At 40.2% G+C, this 27457-nt stretch overlaps 1 protein-coding gene across 16 annotated transcripts in view; it reads right to left on the reverse strand.

The window, feature by feature from the left end:
* Positions 1–939: 939 nt before the first annotated feature.
* Positions 940–27457, reverse strand: part of MYLK (myosin light chain kinase) — a 197772-nt gene continuing 171254 nt past the window's right edge. For all 16 annotated transcript variants that reach the window (XM_069021101.1, XM_069021100.1, XM_069021099.1 and 13 more), the window contains 9 exons: positions 27308–27401; positions 26103–26306; positions 21709–21926; positions 16111–16234; positions 8240–8392; positions 7127–7250; positions 5789–5918; positions 4794–4913; positions 940–3085 (listed from right to left, as the gene is read on the reverse strand). In XM_069021101.1, coding sequence (XP_068877202.1) covers positions 2826–3085; positions 4794–4913; positions 5789–5918; positions 7127–7250; positions 8240–8392; positions 16111–16234; positions 21709–21926; positions 26103–26306; positions 27308–27401 — 1427 coding nt within the window. In that variant the 3' untranslated portion in view covers positions 940–2825. The remainder of the gene's footprint in view (positions 3086–4793; positions 4914–5788; positions 5919–7126; positions 7251–8239; positions 8393–16110; positions 16235–21708; positions 21927–26102; positions 26307–27307; positions 27402–27457) is intronic.

A 27457-nucleotide genomic window follows, 5' to 3' on the forward strand; every position in this document is an offset into this window, starting at 1 on the left:
TGGATGTTAATAGGAAGCTACAGGGAGATGGTAAACTCCTTGAAATATCCTTGGGGCAAAAGAAAAATAGGCAGTTTATAGCCTGTGGAACAAAAAAGGACTAGTAAAAGGAGGAGAGGGAGGGAAAGATCTGTGCAGGAACACCAATACTGAGTCTGTGGGTTTTGATACCCAGTCTGTGCATCCACAGACCTTGCTGTGCCAACAGAGCAGCCCAACAGAGCCAGACCTTCTCCTGCTTCATGCATGTGCCTGCCTGGATGGAAACCAGCAGTCACTGAACAAAGCCAGGTACATTCACAAGACAGTGGGGCACACCTTGCAAAGATGCTGGTTTGAAGGACTGAAGATTTGCTCAAGAAACACGTTGCAACAAGCAGGGTGTTTGCACAATCTTTGCTTTAAGTAGTTTCTGTATGGTCCTGTGTGGTCCATGGTGACTTGGGCTGTGTATTAGGAGAAGTCTGCATAAAGGCAGCACACACAGATTTGTCTTTATCTCTGTCTTTAGTTTTTAGAAACATTGGTGTAAGTCCATATCTACAGTGAGACTTCACTGATTTTTTTTCTGTTCCTCCTACAGTCTTTCAGAACTCTACATTTCCCCACCATAAGGGAATTCCCAACTGTAAAACAAACCCAGAGCCACCCTGGTGCCCCATCCACATTCCCACTGAGGCCTGTGATGATGCTGGAGACGTGGCAGAGCACAAGGCCACGAGAGCCAGCCCCAGGCTGTAGCTGGTAGCACTGGGGCAGAGCAGCCTCTGCACATCACGAGCCTGCTGCCGGGGCAGGAGAAGGGCAGCAGCACCACAGACAGCAGGGGCTCTTCACTGGTGCCACCTGATGGGTTTGTGTGCCCAGCAGCTCTCGGGGGCAGGAGGAGAGGCCTGGCCAAGGTGAACGCGGCGCCGCTGCAATAGAGCATACGAGGAGTGTGCTTTGTGGTAGTATTTATTTAGGAACCGTGAGTAACTACAGCCGTAGCAGTCTCATCTTTGCAATTCTGATGGTTTAACAAACAGGGAGAACATTAGCATATTTTTATTAAGGTACAAAATACACCCCGTTGTTGCCTAAAACATTAAAAAAAAAAAAAAAGTGAGGAAAGCTCTGTATGCTCTAAATCAGATTCAAAACCTTTCTGTATAAGGAATTGTGGCAATATTGTGTTTAGTATAACAAGAGGTTTTTATCAATCGAAAAGACATGCTGGCAATCTGAATTTAGCAACAAAGAGTAAAGCAGTTACAAACCATCGTGTCATCCACATTAGTTGAGCTTTGAATGTAGAAGAGCAATCATATGAAACACATACACAACTAGGTAATATCAAACAACCTAAGGTTGTTAATGTACACACCTGTATTAAAGTACACTGACTACTTAATGGTGAGGATTTAAGGTAATGTCTTTTTTTAAAAGAGGTAACCTTTGAAATGCAAATGGTTGCACTTTACACACAAAAAGTGGAAAAGAAAAAGAATCACTTTTGGAATGATACATAGATATAAGACACACTGGTTTTGGATTATGCATAATCACCTTGCAGCCTCTGATATTACCTTTGAACAACAACAAAAAAAATTTTAAAAGTGCCAATACTGTGAAAGGAAAGCAAAGTTACTAAGTCTGAGTGCATTAACCATTTCTGAGAAAAAAATGGGGTTTGGATTATTTGTTTTGTTTTTCTGCATTTTTAAAAAACGCAACAGCCTTACTGGTGCAGGTTCAAGACAAAAACAAGACAGTCAAGCTCATAAGGTAGAAATAGGTCCTATATAGGTTAAGATTCTTTGGAAATTGCTAAGAATAGAGGAGTTTGTAATCCAGGCTATTTTTTTTTGGCTACTTGAAAAATCTGTGGGAGTTTCCAGCTTATCATCAGTTGAAATCTGTTTTGCAATTGCCAAATAAATGCAAGTAAAACTTTAACTAACCAGGGATTCCATTCACACACATGCACAGAGAAATCACTGATTGTGCAATAACCTGTTTTTTCACAGCAGCATATATATGAATCATAAGTCTTTATTAGACTGACCAGAAACACAGAAAATATTCTCAGTCTTTGTGTTTTCAGTCTGTTTCTTAAGTAGGCAGCTGCAACTGCACTGAAGTGACAGGCTCCATAAGGGAAAGATGACAAAGTGGGATCAGCTGGCTAAAAGCAAGATCAGGAGTATCTCGGGAAACCACCTGGATGTTTAATGTTAGCCAGTAATACAAGGGCACTAACAGCTCACTGACAGAGGCAGTAAATGTGTCTGAAGTTTGGACTGTGAGATTCTGCTTAAAGCAAATGAGAAATGAACCTTGCCAACATACAAATTGCAGTGCTGGCTGTGTCAAACCTTTCCTTACAGAAGATACAGCTCAGGGAGTGGCCTATTCCTTAGGACTGGAGAGATTCACTGCATGTCTGGCCAACGATTCCTTTAAAGTAGATCTCGAGGAGCCAACTTAGCTGCAGTTTTGGCGAGAAAAGTGATGATGAAGAGCAATAAGCTCAGTAAAAAGACTATTTTTCTTTAAGATGTTCAGACTATAACTTGGTTTCCATACATTTGATTTTAAAAGTAGTCTGGGCAACGTAGCTGATGGCTTGCTTAAAGTCAATCCAATCATGCTAGCAACTTAAAAATGCCTGCTGGTTTGAAGTAATGCCCATACATAAAGCTAACAGGTATCAACTGATCATGCTGAAATAACAACCCCCCAAAGACCTATGTTTCACACAAGGTGCTTTTGATAACTTGGTTTTCTGAGCCTTATAAGGAGAGTCTTTAAATATATTTTTTCTTTTTTTTTTTAGCCTTGTTTCATTCTTCCTCCTCTTCATCTTCTTCTTCTCCTTCTCCCTCTCCTTCTTTTCCCATTGTTTCCACAAGGAGCTCTGCGGTGCACGTGGCTTCCCCAAGGCTGTTAACAGCTTTGCAGGTGTATTTGGCATCATCGTCCCCACATACTTCAGAAATAGTCAAAGAACAGTTCCCTTCCTCATCATAATCTATCTGGAAGTGACGGGACTCCTTGACAGGCTGATCATCCTTGAACCACATCACCTCAGGGTCGGGATAGCCTGGAAGAGTGGAGAGAGAACAGTGACTGCAATAAACGAGCATTAACTCAGCGCTAATTACCTTACGCTCTAATTCCTGAGTATGGACGTGCCAATGTGTTGATAGACAAATATTTCTTTGAGTTCTATGTAAAATAAATGTAGATGATGTGAAGCTCTTTTACTTCACATCTACCTGAAACAATATTTTATGTATAGCAAATACTGCAAGTGAGCGCTGCAGTACTCGCTGGATTCCTCCTTCCAGTCCTTTAGCAGTGCCTGCAGACAGCTTTTTGTGTGCTGTAGCCATCAGCCAGCGGGGGACTCCTGACAGTGCATCTGAGGCTCACGTTACACTGCAGCTTCTCTGGAAACAACAGCTCCCAAAACCGAGATTTAGAATTTCAATGTATAGCCTATCCTGTGCATTGCAGTCTCATTTTCTGTTTGTTAGGGTAAGCGAGGAAGTCTAAGAAAAGCATTTTGATTGGGCATCTCAACAGGAGTTTCAAGCCTTTTGTGAAGGAAACAGCTCTGCTAAGCCTCCAGAGCAGCGCTGTACAATGCCTGCTGCAGAACAATCCCTTATACAGTACTCTTGGCTGCTGTAACAAATTGAAGGTTTGTGGTCTCAGCCAAGTTCTGGACTGTGATGGGAGGATAACTTCCCACTGAGCAGAAATAAAGTGCAGGAATCCCTAATACTCAGCAAACATTACAGCAATACACTGCAAAGTTTGGAACATCAGTTGTGGTACATCCATCTGTTTTATTCCATGCAGTACTTGTACCCCTCACGCTGAGCATCCATCAGCAATAATAATTCATCCTCACATCTCCACTGTGAGGTAGGAAACACAGGCAGGGAGAGTTTGGGAGCACAGAAACAAGGAGAAGGTTCATGAGGCAGTTTCTGAACCTCATTTTTAGATTATAAATTAACTTGTACACATGCAGGATGGTACTGACTCTACCCATTTTGTTTTCACAGCTCTTCTTTCTGAATTTCTAGTTTTCATTCACAGTTGAGATACACAAGGTTCAATCTCATTGCAGTAGGAGTGCCAGTGGTCTTGGCCTTCAGACTTTTGGGCTGACCAAGCCCACGGTCCTTAAGTATCTTATAAACTTACACTTTGCATATTCCAGTCTGAGTTTTCTTTCTTGAACTCATAAGTTAAAAACCCCCAATCAGTTATTTTCTAGATGTGACTTATGTGACCAGCACAAGAATATTATCTTTACTTCTCATGAATATACAGTTAGGGACTTGTTTGCCTTTAATAAAATGTACATATAGCTTAAAGTTATCTTGAGGTGACCTGAAACTGGTCTGTCATTTTAGACAACTGACATCCTACTAATTCTTGGTCTCTGGCTAGCACTCTCTAAGAGTATACTCTTGGAATTTATGGTTCTACTTTGCATCTTGCTTTTACTCGTTTCTGCCCTCAAAAATCATATGACAGTTCCCACTTGCTATTCTAAATTAGCGATTCACATGTGGACTCCTGGAGACTTCTGTTCTATGGCAAGCACAGAACAAGCTCCAAATAATTTCTGTTACTGCAACATATTTGTGCTGTGATGTGCAGATATTGGTAAAGCAAAATGGCACCAACTCAACAACAATACAGAAGAAAAAACTGAAAAAGTGAAACAACTGCCCAGTGCAGAAAGCTGACAAAGGGGGAAAGAAAGAAACAGACATGCTTATTCAAAGTACCTTCAATTTTGCAGTCAAATCTAGCAGCACTTCCTTCCACAACTTCCATGTCAAGGATTTTTTTAGTAAAATATGGCTTTACGTGGGGCTTTTCTTCAGCCACTGCTTCGAGGAAAGCATCTGGAGGAGAGCAAAGAGGTAGTGAACAATTTTACAGGGTGTGTTCTCAAAAGATGTATTTTAGTTTCTAATTACCAGATGGTAATGAAAGCATCTTCTATTTCACTTAATTCTGTCAGACTAATGGGATAGCAAGGATGTTGGCTGCTTAACTTTGTGCCAATCTTTTGCAGCTGGACAAGGATTCAGGCCATAAATAGAAAGAAATGGGCGTGCAGGGCCACCAACCTACGAATCCTGTTTTCCCTTGAATTTGTTTCTAACCGAACCTGGACTTTTGCTAGTCAGAGGGATAAACCAGCTCCACTTGTATCAGGCCCACAGTCTGTGGATTTGTCAAAATTACTTGCTTGATTTTCAGTAGTGTCAAACATTTGCACCTCTGACTGTTGCATACCAGAAATCCACATTTCATCTGGGGACATAGGGGAATAATGCAGACATTTCCTTAAATGCCCTGTCTGAGGAGCATGGTTAATGCAGGGTGTGTGCCATGGTTACAGCAAGTGTTAATACTTTATTGCTTGCTTGCTTGCTTGCTTGCATGAGAAGGGAATACATCAATGTCATCTTTGTATAAACATGCATTCCCAAACTCGGAGAAAGGGCAGCTGACAAATCTGCTTTAATTCTTTGGCTTTAAAAAGAAAAGAGTTTACTGCCTGTTCTTATACTGTGGCATTTTGAGTAGCAGGACAATATAAGAATAGTGAATTTTTGACAGATTTCTTTAAAAAATAGGAAGATGAAAACAGAGAGAGAGAGAGAGAGCACAGGAATATCCAACTTGATGATTGGTCTCTAGCAATTTGCTAAAAGTTTTAGTAAGATTGATTCAGAGACAGGTAAAAATATGGGGCAGAAAAATTCCTTACCTTCATTCTCTGCTTTGTCTGCATTTATAGGGCTGGTAGGCGAGCTCCCAGAGGCCTTCCTCCCACTCATACCAGAAATCATTGCCATGGACGACAGTCTTCCTATTGCTCGGACAGCATGGCCTGTTTTCTAAGACATAACAGAAAAGGCTTCTGATCAATCCAATCCCACAGGCATGTGATTTTCTGCAACAGTCGTGCTTCGGACAAATTATCTGGGATCTCTGCAAACCTCACTGGAATTGGTGGACAAACTGCTTATATATAGCTCTGTTGTTCTAGGAGAGACAGAGCAGGCTGGACTGAATTACCAAATTTAGTTGCAGATATAAACTTCCCCTGATGAACTCATACCTAAATGAATGTCTCTGTTAGCTGCGGATAAAAAGCACAGTGCGAGAGGAGGCCAGCAGAGAAGCCCTGTCCTGTGTAACTGGAGCTGAACTCTGGTGGGGGACGCCTCTCTCCACAGCCTTCTGGGCTGGGCTGAATTTCATCCAATATGGATAATGAGCTGATATGAAATGAATGAGAAACCACCATCTGCATGATGGCAGCAGACCTCTGACAGGATCGAGGATCAACCACCAGGCTACTAAAATATGCTCAAACTTTGAGGGCTGTAGTACGGACACTTGTATTGCATGAGCTTCACGAAATACATACAGCAGAACATAAGAGGGAATATAAGATAGATTTACATAAATTAATATTTTGTAGGCTACTCAAAAGGATCCAGGATTTCACACAGCAGCTCCTGTAGCTATCAGTGTGGCACAGATGGACCTGCTACTCCAGTTCCAGCATTAGGAAAAAAGAAGATATGGAGACTGAATATGTTAAAGGAAATTATTAAACAAATCTGATTGAATCCATGGGAAGCTTGGGGTTCCAACAGGACAGAAATCTTGGCTTAGTAGAATGAAACTGCCGTAAAATAAGGTACCTTTAGGGAGGCTAGGCAGATCAGTTTTACCTGAAATGTTCAGGTTTGTTAAGAATTTCACTTACACAATCCTCCAGCCCTCAGTGGCATGGGGAGGGCAGGGAAGAGGGAGAGGCATACCCTGAGAAGAGTGGGAAAAACTATACTTGAGCTCATATGCCTTTTAGTAGCCTGAAATGGGATCATCCTGTTTAATCCACGTGCAGCTGTGCACCCTCCTACTGCCCAGCTGCAGGAACCAGACCTGCTCTCCTGCATTCTCACCCTGGCCATGCCAGAGCTTTCGACAGCAGCAGAAACCTCCTGGTGTGACATGTTCCCCAGAATCACAAATATTAAAAATAAAGAGACTTATTAGCATATCCAGCCCAATTCCATGTCCTCTTCATTACCTGCCATTTTCTTCTGGCCATATATTTCTTCATCCTATCTTTGGAAAGTTTTTTGGCTTCCATGTTTTTGGTGTCTTTTTGCAGCCAGGGATGCTGAAGACATTGAGTACAATTTAAGCGACTCCTGTTTTTGTATAAAAAGACCAGTCAGTGTTGCTAATAACAAAAGAGCAACCTACCTGCTGTAACATTATTTTGTGCTCTCTTTGCTGGGAGCCGATTTTTCTGTTTCCTAAATTTAGCAACAAAGATCACATGGCTCTGCTTTCCCAGCCAGTCTAACTTCTTAAACTCACTTTCACAATTTCTGTAGATCTTTTTGAGAGAAAACTGTGTATTTTTAAGTGTTAATAAAACATTATAAAACAAAAGCCATGTTTTAGGCATGGAACACATACAGCAGAGCCACAGTGGCAATGATTCAGCTGCTTCATGCTGGCAGAGCCGCGCCCCAGATCTCATTTCCTTTACTTACAGAGATTCCCCATCCCACCACTTAATAACCTCCTGAACATCTAATGAAACAGAAATGTCCTGATCTCTTGCCACACCCATTCTTCACTTTGCTCAGGCTGCACAGATAAAAACCCCTCTGTTCTCCATCCATTCAATTGCAAACTCATTGGAAGAAGTGCGTTTCCTTTCCTTGCTTTGTTCAGACACTTCTGCAAACAGGGCTTCCAACTCTGATTTTGTTTTCCTTGCCCAATTACCACATTTATAGGGAAGCTGCCTACTCAGAGGTACCACGCTTAAAAGCGACACACGGCAAAACTGCAACCCCTTCGGAGCAAGACAGAACGTGTCATGCAGAAATGCGTGTCACGGAACAGTGGCGATCAGAGTGGCCGCATAAAAGCCCCGGGTGCCCCTTGCTCGAGGGGAGGGAAGAGCACAAAGAGCCGGCGATTGAAGCAAAAGCTCCATTCAGCCCCTGCACCCTGCGAGTGAAATACAGAGCGCTGCACACGCAGAGCCGGGCGGGCACGCACAGCTCCTTATAAAGTATGGCCAGAGGTGCTGCGGCCTTGTGGAGATTCACAGGGGGGAAACACGGATGGCAGCTTCAGCTAAATGCAAACACAGAACGTGCAGCAAGTCCAGCAGCTTTACTTCATGTCTTTCTTTAGTAGATTGCTGATAAAGTCCTTGGCATCGTCAGAGATTTCATCAAAAGCCTCATCGTCGAAGTCCCACGTTGCTGAGGTGACATTGGCAAGGGTTTCGTTGTCGTTGTCTCCCATGAAAGGAGAAAGTCCGCTGACCCTGGGGACGGAACAGACACAGAACAAACCACGTCAGTTTGCAAATTACCGGAGGAGCAGCTTAAAATCGCGTGTGACATCATCCACGCTCTGCAGTTCTTTATCAATAAAGGCTCGCTTCAAAAACTAAATTAAATAAAAAAAGAACTCAAAACTAACTACAGATAGCCTTAAGGGAAGGAAACTAGAATTTTGCCAGCAAAACTGAAAGGCACGTTTTACTAGGTTTTTTTTCTCTTTTCCCTAGGCATTTTTGAGGAGAATTAGAATTAGGTGAAATTGGAGCAAAGTAGTTTGTTAAACGACTTGTCTAGTTCTGCATAACTAATACTGAATTTTTCACACCAAATTCAGTGGAATATCTTTTTTTTTTCCCCTGGCACTTCCTCAGAATCACAGAATTGTTAGGGTTGGAAGGGACCTCTGAAGATCATCTACTTTCAGGGTGATTTTACTGCCTTTACTGTAAAACCAAGGGGTTTTTTGTAGATTTTATTCCATTTACTCCTGCAGAGAGAGCCCCAGAAGAAAGATGCATGATGAAATAATGAAATCCACAGGGCTATTTTGTAAACAAACCCACCCTGAGTTATACAGACAGATAACAGTGCTGCATCACTGCAGGCTGTGGAGTTATGCAGATGCATCCACAAGTAATTTGGTCTTTACATTCTCCGTCAGTCACGATGATGTGTGAAATGGAAATAATGCCCTCCTATAACCTAAGCTGAGCTTCCAAGGCTTTTATACATATAACTGATAAATTGCCAGTGAAAGGCAATTACAGAACATCATGGTGTCACTTTTGCTGTCTCTTTCTCCAGCTGGGCATTATCCTTTATTGCACTGTGCATCTGGATACTTTTGATGCCTGTATATATTACCCTTTCAGCAAAAAACTTAGAGGTGAAAGGTTGCTTATTCCTTAGAACTACAAGTTACTCAATTTTCCAGGTCCTCCTGGCATGCAATTTACAGAATAACCTATTCTTCATGAATTTTTACAGACTTTATTTGATTTCTCAGTACAATTGTGTTAACCAGTTACATTTCACAGTACTACTCCTTTCTTTTAAATATAGAAAAATAACTAACTTATTAGGGTTCTGAAAACGCTAAATGGATATAATACTAAATGGATATCATGATGCCACTGCATATCACAGAACAGACTGATTAAAAAAAGATTGTGGTCAAATAAAGCGAGCTGCTAGATTAATAATATTAGAATATCTCCTCCTTCAAAGTTATTTTGTTTCTTTTTTGTATCTAATTACATTCAAAATCTGATTTGGAATTTGTTCCTAAGCATTTCATTTTATAAGCAGAGCAGAAGCACACACTCTTTGAAGTCTCACACAGAGCAGACACTAAATCTTTTACCATTTCTGGAAGTTGTGTGCAGTACAGCAGAGTCTAGAATCTTACGTGTATACTTCTGAAACTTCTTAGTAATAATACATGAGCTGAAGATAAAAGGTTTGTTTATTCTCAGGCAGAACAAGGTAAATCAGAACAGAATGTATTTGCTGTCTTACTTTCCATTATACGTGGTGCACTCGAATGCAGCAGTGAATCCCAACTTTGTGAACATGTAAGGTGGCATAAACCCATTTATGAAGATATAACAGGCACAAGTTACCAAAAGCTGAAAGATGAACGTACCAAAAATGGTCCCATAAAGCACCTTTACCACGACTGCTCCCTGTGTTTGACACTTGCTTTGCTGGAGGAGAGAAGGTTTGTGCCTGACACTGACAGCACTGCAGAGCTGGCACAGCTGTGGGCAGTGCAAGGCTCTGCTCTGCCCGCACGCCCTCCAGCCCTCATGGCCCCAAACATCCATGAGGCACGGGAATCTCTGTCCTGGAACCCACAGAGCATTCCTGCAGGCCTTAAACCCATCTCCTCTCCGACAGCTAAACATTTTCTTAGTTATGCCGATGTCAGTGTTCTCCATAATGTTTTAGAAAGTGAAAAAATCTCTTGCAGACTGCAGTTCTGATTTTGGCTTCCACACACTGACTGCTGGCTTGTCTCTTTTTTACCTTGCAGTAAGAACAACAGTCTCAGCCAAGCCAGCGGCTTATGCCATGACAGGTCTGTGAAGTATTCCTATAGCTCATTGTCAAAAGAGGAGATGCACATTTTCTCTTCACCCAGTTAAGCTTCCAGACGACATGCTTGGGCAGCTGGAGCAATACCAATCCCATTTCCCTTCAATACTTGATCAAAGTATGTCAGAGGTGACCTCTGCACAGTATTACCACAAATAGTGTTGTGCAGCTCTTGCACTATATTAGACAAGATTTTGGCCTGTTTCCAGAGATTGAAGCTGCAGTATTGAGAGATCAAATGCATACTAAAAAACCTGCTATAGGTACAGAGACATTGCTTCATGTGGAAACATCATTGCTCCACGGTGCCATAAGAGGCAGTGCTTATACTGCATGTCCCACACAGCTTTTGAAGGGTGAAGACAAATTAAAGAATGAGAAGTTAGAGAAGGAAAAAAATCCTGTGATTGTTGTTGGTTTTGGTTTTTTTGGTTTTTTTTTGGTTTTTTTTGTTTGGTTGATTTTGGTTTTGTTTTTTTTTTTTTTTTGTGTGTGCATGTATTTGGTTTTTTTTTTTAATTTTAGAATTGTACAACAGAATTATCTGATAAAATTTTAAATGCTGTGGTAGGATTGTACGATCCCATGCATTTGGAAAATTACCAGGTGGGTCTCAGTTAAGCCTCCACTCATTTCATCATTTACAAACACCAGTGGAAGAGTGCCCATTCAAATATTTCAATGAACCTATTTTTGTATTCCTGAATGTGCTGTTGCAGATTTATAAAGCTAAAATAATTTTCTCTCTCTACTACAGTTTTACACTGTGAATCAGTTGCCTTGTTGTGGAAATACTTCTAAGGAGTAAGATCCTTGTCTATAGTTAGAAAACAAAATCCAGCAACTAGTGTAGATTAGAAATTATGTAGCCAGAAATTTTTATCTCTAGCACAGATTTCACTGACCGAAGTCCTGGTTGTTCAATTCTTAATAGCCATTTAAAGTAATAATGGTACAGCAACTCTTTTGACAGATAATGGAAACAATTTCTCTTTGGAATGCTGAAGTGATAAAGATGAGCTACTGCTCCAGAAAATTAACACAGAGCTTACACTGCGAAGTTACTCTTAGACAAGCAGCAGGCTGTTTACTGAAAACATTTTTCCAGCTACTTTACCAGGCATCTTCCTGGCATGTTAAGAACCATTTGTTTAAAAAATCTTTCACAGTTTCCACTTCTAAATAAAGAAGAAATATATTTTATCCTCTAAGAGTTCCTTAACATTTATTGGTCTGTTCTAACAAAGCTCCAAGTGCAGACTTAGAAATGTTGAGATGGAAAGGGTCCAATGTGGATGCAAGTCTCGTTGCCTATGTAACAAACACCATGGCATTTCAACTGGAAATCTCTGCATTAAGACTCCTGCTACTCCAGGGAAGATGGTTTTGCTGCTTGTCTCAAAGAGTCAGACTGTGAGTGTTCCTCTGCAAGCAGTGCTTGCAGCACCAGCTGACTGGGATTGCTGGCACTCAGCTTCTCCTTACAGGCTTTGCCTTGCATTGGCTGTGCAAACACAGTAACAGACCTCAGTATGAACAGATCTCGGTATCTGCTTCTGATAAACCTGTGCAGGGCATGTCAGATAAGCACATGATGATAACACCTGCACCCTAGAGATCATGTAGTGAAGTAATTCTCTTTCAAGCAAACTGAAGCAAATAAATAGTCTGAGGATACTTTGTCAGGGACACATATCCATGGGACACTTAGCTGAGGGCTGACTGACTCCCACACTGGTCCTCTCTGGAAGAAGCAGACCACTGAGTCCATGTAAAGGAAGACAGCTCATTGCCAAAGCAAGGGTGTTACTGCTGTTCTCATCCTTGTTTCACATGCCCAGTGGATTAATGAGGAACCCAGTTTGCCAGTGCCACTGAACCAGTAAGACATTTTCATTTGAGCGGTACAGTCTGACATTAAAGCCTTCCTAACCTGGTTTAAGGAAAGAACAAGGAGCGCTCTCACATCTTTAATATAAAGAGGTATAAATTTTTAACATGACATGGGAGCCAAGTGTAAGCCAGCAGTGTTTTGCTTTATCGAGGTTCCAAGCCAGCACACCCAAAAGATGAACAATGCCGAAAGATCTTTCAACCAACCCAAAATGCCAAACAAGGGAGGGGGAACAGCAGAGATGAAAAACATAATGGATAAAAAGGAAAGGGAATATTTGAAGAATCAGGGGTGTGCTGTTAGGAAGGTGATGAAGGAAAAGAGTATACAGCAAGATCATATGTGATATTAAAACACAGCCTAAGAGAAAGTATATTAAAAAATATGAATTGACAGAGATCAACTATGCTGAAAAGATAAACACTGCCTGGCACTGATAAAGCAAGGAGAACTATTGGAAGGCAAGCAGGGTTTTGAATCAGCCACAGACAATTCCTCCCTGAAACTGCTCAGATCCTATGGTGCCAGAAGGAAAAGGCAATCCACATGCAGTGTACGCCCATGCAGCACTGAAACCTTAGGCTGAAAATTGCTTTGAAATAAAAATTAGAAATTGCTTCAGATTACTAAATATTCAAAACAATCCAAACTGATCATCAGAAAAGAAATAGAAATACAAAAAACACACAAATCCAGCAATGCCCAGAAGAATAAATGGAACAGAAAGAGCTGGAAAGAATTCAGGAGGTTAAACCTTCATTAGCTAAAGATGATTGTAAATGCAGAAAGGAACACTGAAATAGACATAAATGGAGATGATATACACAAGCTATAATATTTGTGGCCTGTTATTTCAAAGGCAATAGATCAACTTAAGTATGTGGAACAGTACTGTGATGCAGAACAGGACAGAGAACAAGATAAAAGTGGAAGATAAAAAACATGAGGTGGAGAATACAAACGGAAATTTAAGGAAGAACAAAGACAGATGAAGAGACAAGACTGAATAAGTTATCTAGGGAGATTAAAAGGATTTAATATTTAGCTTAGAAATGTGGAAAGGGAACTTATGAACTGTAGGATGGCATTAAATCAGTCATGCCATAAGGAAGACAGATGCAGTATCCCAGCAGGGAGTGCAATATCTGTACTTACATCTGCATAGCAGAGGGCTGAGGGGAGGTTTTGCTGCAGGGTTTTGGAAGAGTGCTGTCACCCTGCTTCCTACTTGAGATTACATCCCAACCATTTATTCTTTTGCAGGGGAGACCCTTCACTCACAGAGATCACTTTAGCAGCTCCCTGCAAAACCCGGTTTGTACTCATTGTTGTGTAGCACATCATGGAAACACAGTCACTTTCTAGGCAGGTGTTGTGTCAAGTGATGCTGTAGCATGTTCCCTGCTGTTTCCCTTGGCACAGATGATGGACACAGCAACTTTGGGCCATCAGCTGCCTGTGGCACAGCTGCCTTTAAGTCCAGTGCTCGCCTCTGCCTGCATGGCCCCACTCCCGTGGCAGGGGAGAGGGGATGCAAGTGCCCAGGTATGAGCACAGTGATGGTGTGTGAGACAGACACCAAGTGAGCGAGTCTTGCACTTCAGGCGTGAGATTTGGCAGTTCTGAGCTTACAAACAAGATGGGAAAGCAGAGCTGCAACTAAAGAGAGATGCAGTTCTCAATGACTTTTATTTGCATTCTGTAATGATGATGTGATGGTTCATTCTGGATAATGGCTCATAGTTGTGAGTCTGTAATAATAGCTGGGCTCTAAGAAAGTTAAGACAGATTGGGAGCCTCTGTCACTCTGGGATGGAGAGGGAAAGTCCAAGTCATGACTCACGGATCTTCCCTAACTTCTATTACTTTATTGTTATGGCAAGAAAGACAAAAGCTGATTATCACTGCTAATCATTATTGTGGCAATAGAAATGCATCAGATTTTTTTTTTTTTCATTTTATTTGGGTGATGTAGTTTTCCCCTTATGACAGGTTAAATGACCTTAAATACACCTTAGCAAACAAACAAGTAATTTCATAATATATTTCACAAGGCATATCAGATCAGCTGAATGAGTGTAACACTCAGCTGAATGGTACAGCATCCAAATATCCTGCTTGACACAGAGAAACTGGGAAGAAGCAGACTTGTCCTTGGCAAGACCTATCACCCTTTCCCCACCTGTTCCACCTGCTCCCTTCACTTTGTCTCAGCCGATGCCCTGGCTGCATTTCCCGGGAACACTCGGTGCCAGCACCGACGTGTGCCTCGCTGCTCAGACTGGGAGCACACGGAACCTCGCCATGGGCGTGGATAACAACAAAGGGCCCGGAGAGACGAGAAGCTCCCCAAAATGTGTCGGGTGCGTGCGGGCTGCAGGCGGCGCTGCAGCACCGAGGGATTCCCGGTCCCGGTGCCCGGCACCGCCATCCCGCCCCGGGAGCGCAGGGATTTGTCACCGCGCTGCTGCCTGGGTGGGCTGCGTTACTGCAGAGACAGAACGATCCAAAGGAGCTTTCAAGATCGAGAAAGAAGTGCTTGGAAGTGAATGGAAAATAGAAGTCCTGTAAATAAACTGGCAGAGCGAAGTGACCTTGAAGCGTGGAACACACTTCGCATCTGAAGCTGAAGATAACAGAAATATTCCGAGTCTTTGCTGGAAGTAAGAGGGAGTTGATGTAGTAGCTTTTGCATAGGCCAAGTAAGGAAATTATGTTGCTTAGTTTGGAAAGGAGAAGAGCATGAACAAGTGCAGGGTCATGAGAAAAGCAGGAACACAGAACGACTGAGTAAAACTGAGGCAAACAACTGTGCATTGCCAGGTGTCAAGGAGCAGGATAGCCAGGGCAGAGGGGACTCTAATAAAGGAAGAATGGCATTGAGAGGAGTCTTTTAAAAGAACCAGTGCAAAGCAGATCTGCCACTGACTTACTACTGAAGCTGGAACAAGGGAGAAGGAACCATGCTCCAAACTAAGCATCTCTTTTCACTTGTTTATATGGCATCAAATGTGTAAAGTCACAGCTGGAAGAAAACCACTTTCTGTTCTAGGCATGGAGATACTAATTCCATATACATTTCTCTAGACTTATTGATGTTTATAAGCATGCTGTATCAAATCATATATAAAAATCAAATCTCATACTGAAATATGTAACCAAGAGCTGCAGCTAACCATCCTCTGAAATGTTTCCACGAGCTCAATCCATGCTGCTTATAAAATGTATTTATCCAGTGGCTTGTGCTTGGTAATAAATTAAAATACACTGTGAACGGATATGGTAATGCTGGGATACTTCAGTGTGTCCCACGAGATGCCAAGGTTTCACAAAAATTTTCTCTCATGGAATAAAAGAATGGAAATTATTGGTTGTTAGTGCCCAAACATATCTCTTTAACGTCTGGAAGGAAAAAATAGTTTGAAGTTAATAATAAAATAGTCATATTGTCTTTTTAAATGAGATGAAGCATTCATTGCTGGTTTATGATGTAAAATGTACAACACTGAATAGCTGGATTTCCAGAACTGCCAGTTTTGCAGTTTACCAATTGCACCCTTCAGAGAACAGAGAAGTTTTATTAAACATGCTGGAGCTTCTAATTACAACACAAAAGGCCTGAAAACGTCAGAAAACTTCAGAAGTTGATGAATATTTTGTATGTTCAGCAACTGCCAGGATTTGTGTTAAGAATAGCAAAGTACTCACAAAATGTAGCAGATAACTCCTATACTCCACATATCTGTTTCATATCCAATAGGTTCATAGTTTATAACTTCTGGAGCCACAAACTCAGGTGTCCCAAAGAGAACTTTCAGAGAGCCTGCATTTTCTGTGAAGAATGGAAGAGAAAACCATTAACTGCTGCATGGAGATTTTTAAAAACAGTTATTCTCTAGTAACAGGAAAACCAGTTTTGCCCTCATATTTGTGATTTTGTTAAAGATTCTTATCAGAAGAAATAAATGATGCCTGAATTGCTGTTTTCTTAGCTGATACATGTATAGCAAATAAAGAATTATTTATTAAGCATCCTCAAACACACAGCACTGTATAAAGTGCGTAAGAAGGTTCCTATTGCAAGGAACTTCCACAAGGCCAAATCCATGGAAAAGGAGTGCCATCAGTGTTTAATTCAGATATTTATGTCCTGAAGTACAAAAGGGTTTGAGCCTCCATCCCTTTAGCAGTTGCAAAAGAGAACTGCAGGACTCCAGTGTCAGAAAGAAGCTACAGTTTTCACAAATTATTGAACATCTATCAAAGCTTGGGGCTCTGCATGTTGTGGTAAAAAGAACCAATAGTGCTAAAATTACAATAGAAGGAAAGAACTATTTCAATCCAACACATTTTCTTCTAGTGTAAACAGGAAGGAAAATCAATAGTGGGTTGCATGTCTCTTAAATTTGAAGTGGCACAGGCCAGCAGTGAAACAAGAGAAGAAGCAGATGTTGTGCACCAGTCAGATCATTACCTCACAGGTAAAACTGGACTTGGGCATGGTCTCAAAACCAGGCTGCCTACAAGCACACCTGTGGCAAAGGGGAAGCACAAATCACCAGCTGTGAGCCATCAGCTGCTCCAAACTTTTATTCAGCTGGCCTGTAGCACAGGTGTGCTACATTTGCTCTGCTTAAACACACAGTGGATGTTTTAAAAATGATCTACAGTGAAGCTGCTGCTACCAATATGAACTGGAAGAATGAGGTCATGAGACAGGTGAACTGGTTTGACATTCTTCTTGTGCTAACCCATCAGTACTGCCCTACTGGAAAATACAGTGATGAAGGTAAGAGAAAAACCTGTTCATAACCAAGTACTGCCAGATTATGCTGCCAGTGTGCAAGTGAGTGATATGTCTACCCTCTAGTATAGTGTGAGACACAGTGCAAGTCATTAAGTTAGAAATTCTTAGGCTCATTTTAGAGAAATAGTTAGAAATTCAGGGGGCTCATTTTCATCAATGCTCATTCTAAATCTGATGGGAAGAAGAAAAGAATAAGCAAGGTCAGGCAGGAAGGAAACTAAGGAATAGATTAGGGACTGGGGGGGAAAAAACCCACATCCCAGTAATAGAATTGTATTGTAAAAATATAAAAGTGTCAGAAAATAAATTGTTTCTGACTTGAAACAGGCTTGGATTTAGGTTGAGAAAATCATGTCCAGTCTGCACATGTGCCTGAGCAATCAGTGTATGCCTTAAGTGAGATTCATTGCATTACATTTATCTTCTGTGCAAGAGCAGAAGCCAGATTAGGCACAGTAAAATGTCCTAGTGAGGAACCATTGCTCTCCCAAAGAGATTACCATCTAAACAAAACAGATATGGATGGGAAGGCAAACAGATGTAACACATTCCAGTCCTGCTCCTGTTAAGGTTACCACGAGTACAGGGATTTGCAGCTCTATAATTTAGAGAAAAGCTTAAAAAACCCTCAAACAACAGCAAAGTTTTGAGGAGTTTACAAAAGAATTGACCTTTCCACAACACTGAATCTGAATAGAATATTTTTATTTACCAGAATTTAATTTGCCAAGTTTTGCAACATAAATGCTGATCCCAGTACAGACTCCACTCCCAAACTTAGCTCCATTGAAAGCACTTAAGGCACTTCATGAAATGTAATCAAACACCTGAGCTAGTGGTCTTTTGAGGTATGCAAATCCCCAAATTACCAAAGGAAATCTGAAACATATATGGGGTTAATAACTTGCCTAATGATTGAACACCGTGCTTGAGGCAACTTTTGAGCACAATCACAACAATTCACTTGCAGTTATGCCAGTTTCCCATTTTAAATGCTGTGAAACCCTTTCTTGCTCTGTTCAGGTATAGTTTTAGTAAATTAATTGCAGAAACCTCATTTTCACGTCTTTTCTCTACTCCCACCATGCAGCGAGTACCCATTTTTAGAAACAGAAACAGAGAGAAGAATGCCTGGGAGCAGCTGCAGGAAATTACCCAGATCCTCCCATGCAAGTTCACCAACATCAAGACCCTCCTGCCAGCTCTCTGACTATCCTTTAAAAAGCACATTCAAAAACTATTCCACAACATCCCTACAATCACATAACCAGAGTTTTCTTACTCTACAGTAAGAGTTTTTCTAACATGCACTGTAAAATGACTTAGCCTAAAAGAAGGGCAATGTCTTCTCCACAGTGGCAACCTTCCTTTTCCAAGTGCAAATGGGAAGCCTAAGATCCCATTTTCCCATCTGCCTTCATTTCAGAGTCAACACTTATATTTTTTTTCAAACTGTCCTTACAAGAAATTACTGAAATTTATCACAATGAACCTATTTTCTAAAAGCTTCATCGTGATCATCCAAGTCTCAGGCTCAGATTTTCACATCCAAGTTTGGAGTGTGCACTGTGTAAACTACCATGAGCAACTGTGTATGCAAAAGGCTGGTGTATGAAATCTGCTGCCCACAGGTTGGAGAAATGTGGGTTTTCTTTTGAAAACATGGCATTTGAGTGCAAACATAGAGTGTGAAACAACTGACACAGCATTTTCTGTGTATAAAGAAAAAAGAAAGGAGAAGAGTAAGACCCTTTCTATGCAGTAATATGTCAAGTTTTTACCCCCTTGTTTACAAGCTTAGTACACAAGTAGGATCTGTGTTTGGATATCCCTTAGTTCAGACAGAAAGCTGACAAGCTAGCTGGAAACTGTTGCTGACATTGTGTATAATCAACTGATTAAAAAAAAATCTTTACAGTACTCAAAAACCATTCTCTTTTCTCCTCAAGAAGTTTATCTTAAACAATTTTCTACATGTGTTCCTCAGCACACCAAAAAAGGTCAGGAAAATATCCCACTGCAGCTTTGGTATTTCCGGACAGTGCAAGAGAACTAATTAGCTGCAGAAGATGACTGCAGAAGGAGCTGATCCTAATATCTTTAAAATTCATCAAAACACTGAATATTTAGAGGCACTAGTTTGCAGTAGTTACAAAAAATTAAATCTCAGAAGTTGAAGTGCAGAATCAGCCACTGCTGCCTTCAGCAATCCCTTGGCTGAGCAGTTTCTGCTCAGTCAGGGTCAGTCTGTAGGATGAGGGCTCCAATCCCACATCTATCAATGCCAAAGTGAATTTGACAACCAATTTCAAAATCATAAATCTCGAAGGAACACAAGTGGAGGAACATGTCCTCAGTGCACCACATAAGACAGCCGGCAAGAAGCAGGCATTAGTGAAAAGTGTTTTTAACAATTTTTGTAAGTAAATGAAACAGTAAAAGTTGTTTTCTACTTTTGGAAATCATCTCAACTGAAATGTTACAGTTGTCTTTGCAATTAAAACAGTGCTTGTGCTTGCTGGGCATGGAATGGAAGGGCCCTTTCCTTTCCTAGGGAATGCCACCCACGATGGAGTTATCCAGAATGGCAGGCTGATGAATAGCAAATACCTACAATGGAACCTGGCAAGAATTAGCAGCATGTTAAGCCAAATGAATGTACAGCGTTGTAAAATCAGAATCAGCATCAGCACCCACAACTCTCATCCTTCTACACCAAGAGAAGTTAACTGGAGTTTAGAGCTTTCCTGCCTATGGCATGACTGGTGCAACTCACAAGCTGCTGTCAGCCATGCAGTGCACTGTGATGCCACAAGATTAACAGAAAAGTGGGAAAGCTGATGGACATGAACAGGCTACCAAAAATAGGATCTTCCGTTTGCTAAATGTGGGTGTAACTGTGGTCTGAAGTTAAAAAGTTAGCTGAAGAAGTTTCTCGAAAAAGGGTATTCTGTGTTTACATTATATCTCTTGTTGATGAAATCCACTCAGTGCAGCAGTAAATGTACAGTTTTCAGGCTGACAGCTGGAACATCATGGGCTGAAATCTTTCCCACACCTCTCACACAAAACCACCAGCACTGGAACTTAGTTAACAGTTCATCTGTTTCCTGAACGAGAACAAAATCAGTTCATGTTCCCAGAACACTACTGGCTCTATGTTGGTGAAGGAACAGAAATGGCAGGGATCTCTTTTTTTAATAAATAAAATAGACATCTTATCTCTGAGTTAACAGTGTCCATGTGACCAAGATTCATTTAATGCACTTTTGGAGCAGAATATCATCTAAAATTCTTCAAAGCAGATTTCTTTTCCCCTATTCATTCAACAAACCATTCCTGCTTTGTTTTAGTAAAAAAATATTCTTGGGAATGCAGTAGTCTGTTATTTAAGTGTCAAAAGTAGTAGGATGAGCAGCATTTAGGCAGATAACAAAAGGTAACTGGTAGTAAAATCATTGTTCTCAAAAATCATTGTTCTACTTTTTAATAAGTATTAAAAATTTTTAAATTAATACTTTTTCAAAGAGGGAAGGCAAAAGATTTCAAGTAAGAATCCAGCTGTGGGCCCCTTTATATACAGAGTAGGAATTCATATAAGTTGTCCTAATCAATTATTGTCAGGAGATCCACAAATCTCGTCTCTCCCAGTGTAACAGGTTCATAAACTATTTTTGTTTCTTTTAATTCCTGGAATGAATTTTATTTCTTTTGTGAAAATACAAGATGAAAAAAGATCAGTGTGGGATGTTGGTATTGTTTAACACTGAAAACACAACTGAAGGGCCACTTTTTAGAGCTGAGCAATATGAAGACAAGAACTTTTGAAGGTCTTTGGCTTTCAAGTTGCAGAGCATGTTGGAAGCTTAGACCAAAGTGAGTGATAGAAAGCTGCTAAAAAGCAGCTTAGGAAGAGGAAGGGCTTGTCAAATGGAATTTCTCCCTATTGCATTATTTTTAAGTAGTGCTATTACACAGCTCTTTATAGCATTCCTATGATGTTTAACATGTATGACAACATCCTGCTGTTTATGATAAGAAATGATAAAAATAACGGGAAAATGTAAATTGACTGTAATTATCTGAAAGGCTTCTAGAGCATCACCTAAATCCCTGCTGTTAAAAAAGTTTCAAGGATTTGTAGTATTCATGAAGCATTCAGTTAAAGAGTTAGTGCTTGATGGTACCAAATGTAAATATTTTTTAACATTACTATTACTGTGTATTTTAGGTGGAATCTACAGGGATACCCTGCTGTAGAAACAGGCAGGTAGATTGTGTACACCTCACTGCAAACTTCTCTTGAAGATGAGGTGCCCTACTCTCACTCTTGAATGTCTTCTTTTCTCCCTTTTCTATTTCTTCCTAAAACCAGAAATATTTATAGGAAACATAGTCTATTTACTCTCTATACATGAAAGAATATAATAGGTATCATGAATTACTGTTTGTTCTGCCCTTTCACCCTGTGATACTTAAATAGGCAGAGAATTCATTACCTAATCTTCTTGCGAGTCCAAAGTCGATGAGTTTGATACTTGTACCAGTCTTATTGACACACATAATATTTTCTGGCTTCAAATCCAAGTGGACAATACCCTGCTTATGAATGTATTGAACTCCTTCTGAAATCTGCTTCATGTATTTAATGCACTCTCTCTCTGTCAGTTCAAAGTCTTCATCAATGATTCGTTCAAAGAGTTCTCCTCCAGAAACCCTGTGAAAGACAGAATAAAAAGAGACTTCTGTAACATATTCATTTGGGGAGTAATCAGACCTTTTTTTTTTACAGCAATACACAGAGTTCAAGCTTGCAGCAGTCACTTCAGGATGCAATCTGTTTTGTAATTGCATTTTCCATAGCCACACAGAAAACGTGGGAAGAATTGCCTCTTGTGTGTGGTATAAATCAACAGATGTTTTCTGTTCTGAATCTCTGTCGCAGGTGAGAACTGTGAAACACTGATGTTGTTATTCCAGGCAGGAGGGATTTACATCCTGCCTCTAGGACTGGGTCACCTGCAGCTGACAGTGAACTGTGTGCTCTGTGACTGCCACCCTGCTAACACGTGTTCGTAACACTGCTCCCGACTCTGAGCACACATTTCCCACTTCTTCCGTTCCACTTACCATCCATCAGTGAACAAAGGTAGATAACGTAGTTTAGAAATAAGGAAAACTAAAATACATGGAGTGGGTCCCAGTGAAAGAGGACAGAATTTCAAGAAGATGAGCAAAAATTCAGAAGAAAGAGAGATTGAGAGTGACAAAGGCTAGGAAGGAAGAATTCCGATGATATGGTTAATTGGAATGCAAAGCTCAAACGGTAAATTACTGACCCAAGTGAGCTCAGAGGGAATTTCCTCCTTAGCTATGACAGGAGAAAGATATAACCCACAACACTTTCAGTGTTGGTATTTTTAGCTGAGCCCTCATCACATTTCTTGTAGGTCAATTCCATTTTTATGCTAATTTTAGATGTGAAATAATTGGTCTTTCTTGGGTAGCATCTCCTCGATTGAACTGTTCATGAAACTGAAGTGGGACATTTTTAACCTAGATTTAATGAAGCATAATTTGTGACTTGTTGGCTTTGGTGGTTTTTTTTGTTTTGTTTTGTGTTTGTGTTTTGTTTTGTTTTGTTTGTTTGTGGTTTTCGTGTTTTGGGTTTTTGTTGTTGTTGTTATTTTAAATTCTGAGTAATCACTCAACTGGTTTATCTGCTTGCATCCAAAGATGGGAAATACTTTTTTCTTATGCTGTGGGTGAATGACCCGTAAAGAAAGGAGTGCATAGTGAAGAGCAGCTTTGCTTTTAGAAATTAAACACACCATGGTCTTTATATGGTTTAATATTTTGCAGCATTCATGTTTGTTGCCAAATGCAATTGCACATTTCAGTTACAGAAAGAAAACACACAACAGAAAAGCAGCCTTTCCATGTTTGCAGGTTGCCAGATACATGATTATATCCCTCATGTACCAAACTGAATTTGAAACATCTGAAGTTCTGGATGCATTTCTTGCTTTGGCTACAAGATTTCATAAAATATACAATTAGAAATGCTATTGTGGTTTCCTATGACTATAAAAATAGTAAGAAGAGCATATGCTTGACAAACTGAGGGGTTATGTTGGATTAGAGCACATTTGTAACCTAAAGCAACAGTATTGCCAGACCTGTTGAATAAACATTCAGGGGATCTAGTTTGTTGTTGCTTTGCTAAGACATTAACCAGTATGGGTGTTTATGAAAACATCTGCAGGCAAAATGTTTATATCTGGATTACTCTGCAATTCCAAATGATAATCATCCTCATACTAAAATGTACCAGTTGCTTTGACTGTTTAATGCAGATAGTGACAACTTACTTGTGCTATAAAAGTGTCATCCTTTTCAGATCCCCAAAGGGAAAACTTTTCAGAAACTGTACCATTGTCTCAAGCACCACTTTTTTAGCACATTTTTGTAAATGAACTACTGTTAATACATCTGCCTGCTGTTTTTACCATGGGAGCTCTCAACACTCTCCTAGCAATGGTAGATTAAACTGCAATGCGCTTATGGGATGAACATTGTTGCATTTATATCAGGAACTAAATCCAGTTTGATTTTTGCCAGTTAGGAAGCTGAATAAAACCTGTGTGGATGAGGTTCTACACATACACAGGCGGAGAAGTCGGCTTTGTTCAAACAGTCCAACTAGTTCAGAATCTAAATCTCTCTTTTTTTCTGGGTTCTCCTCTTTTCAGTCTTCTCTACATGAGTCATATAGGAAAATATTCATGTCTGTGGAATCACAGAATACACATCTAAGGTTTTTGGTCCAGTAGGAACAGTGAGAAGAATCTACCTTAGAGTTGCCCAGGCAAATACTCAACAGTATTTTTAAAAACCTACCTTAGAAAAAAAGAGAAAACCGAAGTAACTTGTACCAGCTTAAATCACATCAAATGACAGAATTTAGTGCTGAGATTTTGCTTCAATAATCTTAATTTGTAAAACAGTAATCTCCTTCTGATCTATGTAAAAATAAACTGACTATCTGAGGTATATAAAACTTTGAGGCACTTATCCCCCAGTGCTGAATTACATTGACAACCGGCTACTATTTTCAGATTTACTTTTTCCACTGAGATGCTTATGGAGGAACCAATATTTTCCTATATTTGAAAAGGAAATGCCTGAAATTTGCCTCTGACTTCCAGTAAATGTTAGATGGAAAGGTTTCCAGGCAAGAGCACATCATTACAGTGTTTCATTTAAAAGTAATAATAAAAAGATCAGATTTTATTTTGAATATGAAATCAAATAATGTAAAATAGTGTAACGAGAAATACTAAAAGCAGAGAGTATGAAGTTTAAAAGGTTCTAGGAAAGGTATGGAATAAAATTAAAATGAACAATTTAGAATAAATATCAGGAAGCAAAATCTAAGGGTGCTTCTCATCAATTTGAGTAGAAGGGGAGCTCCTAAATTCCAGTCACTGCTAAAATCTGATTTAAAAGAGACTGATAGCAGGTGAGCTTGATTTATTTGAAATCCATGCATTTAAACTCTGATGGAAATAAAACAAACAGCTTGGATAGTAAGAATTTTAAAGGTATTTCCCACAACTTCTTTGAATGCAAAGAAATGCTTTATTACAGCAGAAATGATCCCTTGGAGGCTCTTTATCAATACAGGTGCAGTTGCTGGGCTGGGGCTGTGTCAGCTGGATAATGTGACAGTAGAGAGGCTACCAAGTCACCTGCCACAGGTGTCACATGAGCACCTCACTGCCCAGACCTGCCGGCTCTGCTGCTGCTTGCCACAATGGAAATGTTGGGAGGGGACTCAAAAACCATAAAAGGTGGCCACTCCAAACTAAATCCACATCCTAGTGAGACTGGGTAACAAAACTACTTTAAATTTGATTGCAGTTTTCTATATTTTTAAAGAGTAAAACCCCTTTGCTGCCAGGGGGGAGCTAATGGAGTGTAAAGCCATATGCTATTCCAGACTCTTTATACATCTCCCTGTTTTCCATTAGGTCTGCCAGCTCTCAGTTCCAAGCTAAGTAGGGTTCCCTTCCTTTACCATCGTCAGTTTGCTCAACTGCTTAATTTAAAAATAAAAACACCTTCCTGCACATAAGTTCCAGGGTTGTAAAATCCAGTCTCTGAAATATGCCAGTGCAGTAGTAGTTTGCAGATAATCTAAGCAAGTGCCAAGCAAGCAAAATAGACATATAGTCTCTTTTGCCTCAAACAATTTATATCTTACTTAGAACTTCCAGCCAGCAAGAAAACTGCTTCTCCTTGCATCAGAGAGCACATGAAGTCAGTGTGGCAGCAGAACTGGAACTAAAGTAAATTTTTGGGAAAAACATCAGCACAGATCAGGATTTGATTTACTTTCCAGCTGGTACTGCCACAAGTATAAGATTCACACTAAGCAGGTGCAGTATGGATGATGCAGACATTGGTCATACTGGCCTTTATTGTTTGTGAAGCCTGTTCAACACGTTTAAAACTGCCTTAAGTAAAAAAAGTTCTCCTCCTTAAACATATTTTTGTTCTAAATGAAAGTTCAAAATGCAGTTAATTTTGTTCTCACCTCTCCCAAGCAGGCGATAGGAGTAAGCTGCAAAACCCCATCACATGTAGAAACAAGCAAACAAGACAAAACTGTAAAACATTTTGACTGATTTTTAAAAGATTAACATAGATTTACTTACACAGTTTAAACAAGTTGGATAAATAATTGGAAAATCTTGCAAGATCTGAAAACCATCCAAGCCCTGCAAATCCTGAAGCGTTTGACGGTCCTGTGTCTGTAAGTTGCTACTTTTGTACACACAATTATTTTCAACATTATTAACTTTGTTGGTGTGTTCTGCTTTATACTTACATTTCCAATACCATAACGATGTTGGCTTTTTCTTCAAAGGCATCTACACACTGGACAAGTTTTGGATGATGTAGGCAGTTCATGATGCTGATTTCATCCCTTATGTTTTCTTTTTCCTTAGCAGAATATGCTTTGAAAAATTTTCCTGCCCAAACTTTTCCAGTCTTCTTTTCCACAAGCCTGAAGACTTGTCCAAATTTTCCCCTGAAAATATATAACTATTTCCATAAAATGTTTTTTGCAATATATGAGCCACCACAAACAGCAACAATTTACTATATATTCCAGCACAACCATTCCATTCTGAAATAAAAATGTCTTAATATCAAGTATTATTCTATACTGATTTTGTGCAGAGCAATCTGCACGAACTTCTGAATGAATACCATGTTTAGAGATACTCTGCCATTCCAGTTAACAAGTCTTATATAGGAGGGTTCAAAAACTGGGACTCCTACCCGGCTTTAATTCAGGTCTTTCTGCACACAGTTTTCTGTAGGTCATACACCTCTGAAGGGGCAGCAGATGGGACATCTCAGGTATAGGATGTAGGTGAAATCAGAATCTGAATGCTCGGGGCGTCAGTACTGTTGTTTCCCATTGCTGTAATGTACAATTCTACCTCTATGTTACACTTCTCAGGATCTGTTATTGGCAGCACACAGGATCCCCTGGCCTCAGCACTGATCACTGAAAGATTATCATGGCCTGCAGTTCACACCACCACGAGCTGGGGCCCTGAGAAACACAGCCAGACTAATTACTGACCTTCTCTCAGCAATAGTATTAATGCTCGTGGGATTATGGCTGCTGTCAGCAGAGATTCCAGCCCGTGGGCAGGATAATCTTATTACCACTAATGGATAGAATGGAAATGCAAGTACACAATGTGTACCCTTTTTTTGAGATAGCTTTTAGGACACTGAAAAACGAATGAATCCTCTAGCTTTGTTCATTTGTGGGCTCCATTTTCCTTGCCAGAAATACATATAGTGCCTATTTAAAATTATCAGCTAGTAGGAGCAAAGGATCTTTATGGAGTGGAGGCCAACATGTGTTGAAAACTATGTATTAAAATTTTAACAAAGGAGCCCAACTGGGATGTTGAAAGTGCAAGATAGTCAAAGAATAAATGCACATGATCATTATAACTAGCAGGTAGCTTTGAAAACTGTGTGTCTTCAAAAGCAGGGTCCAGTACTTACGATCCCAGTCTTTCTTCGATGTTGTAGACATCTGACACCTTCTGTTCAGTGTTAATTGTAACTGTCCGATATTCGACCTCTGTTTCTTTCCCCTCTACAAATAAGTGTTAAGGACCATGATTAAAAAACTCCAGAAAATGTGAATGAAGA

This window comes from Aphelocoma coerulescens, chromosome 7, assembly GCF_041296385.1.
Source record: "Aphelocoma coerulescens isolate FSJ_1873_10779 chromosome 7, UR_Acoe_1.0, whole genome shotgun sequence".
In the NCBI taxonomy this organism is placed as follows: Eukaryota; Metazoa; Chordata; class Aves; order Passeriformes; family Corvidae; genus Aphelocoma; species Aphelocoma coerulescens.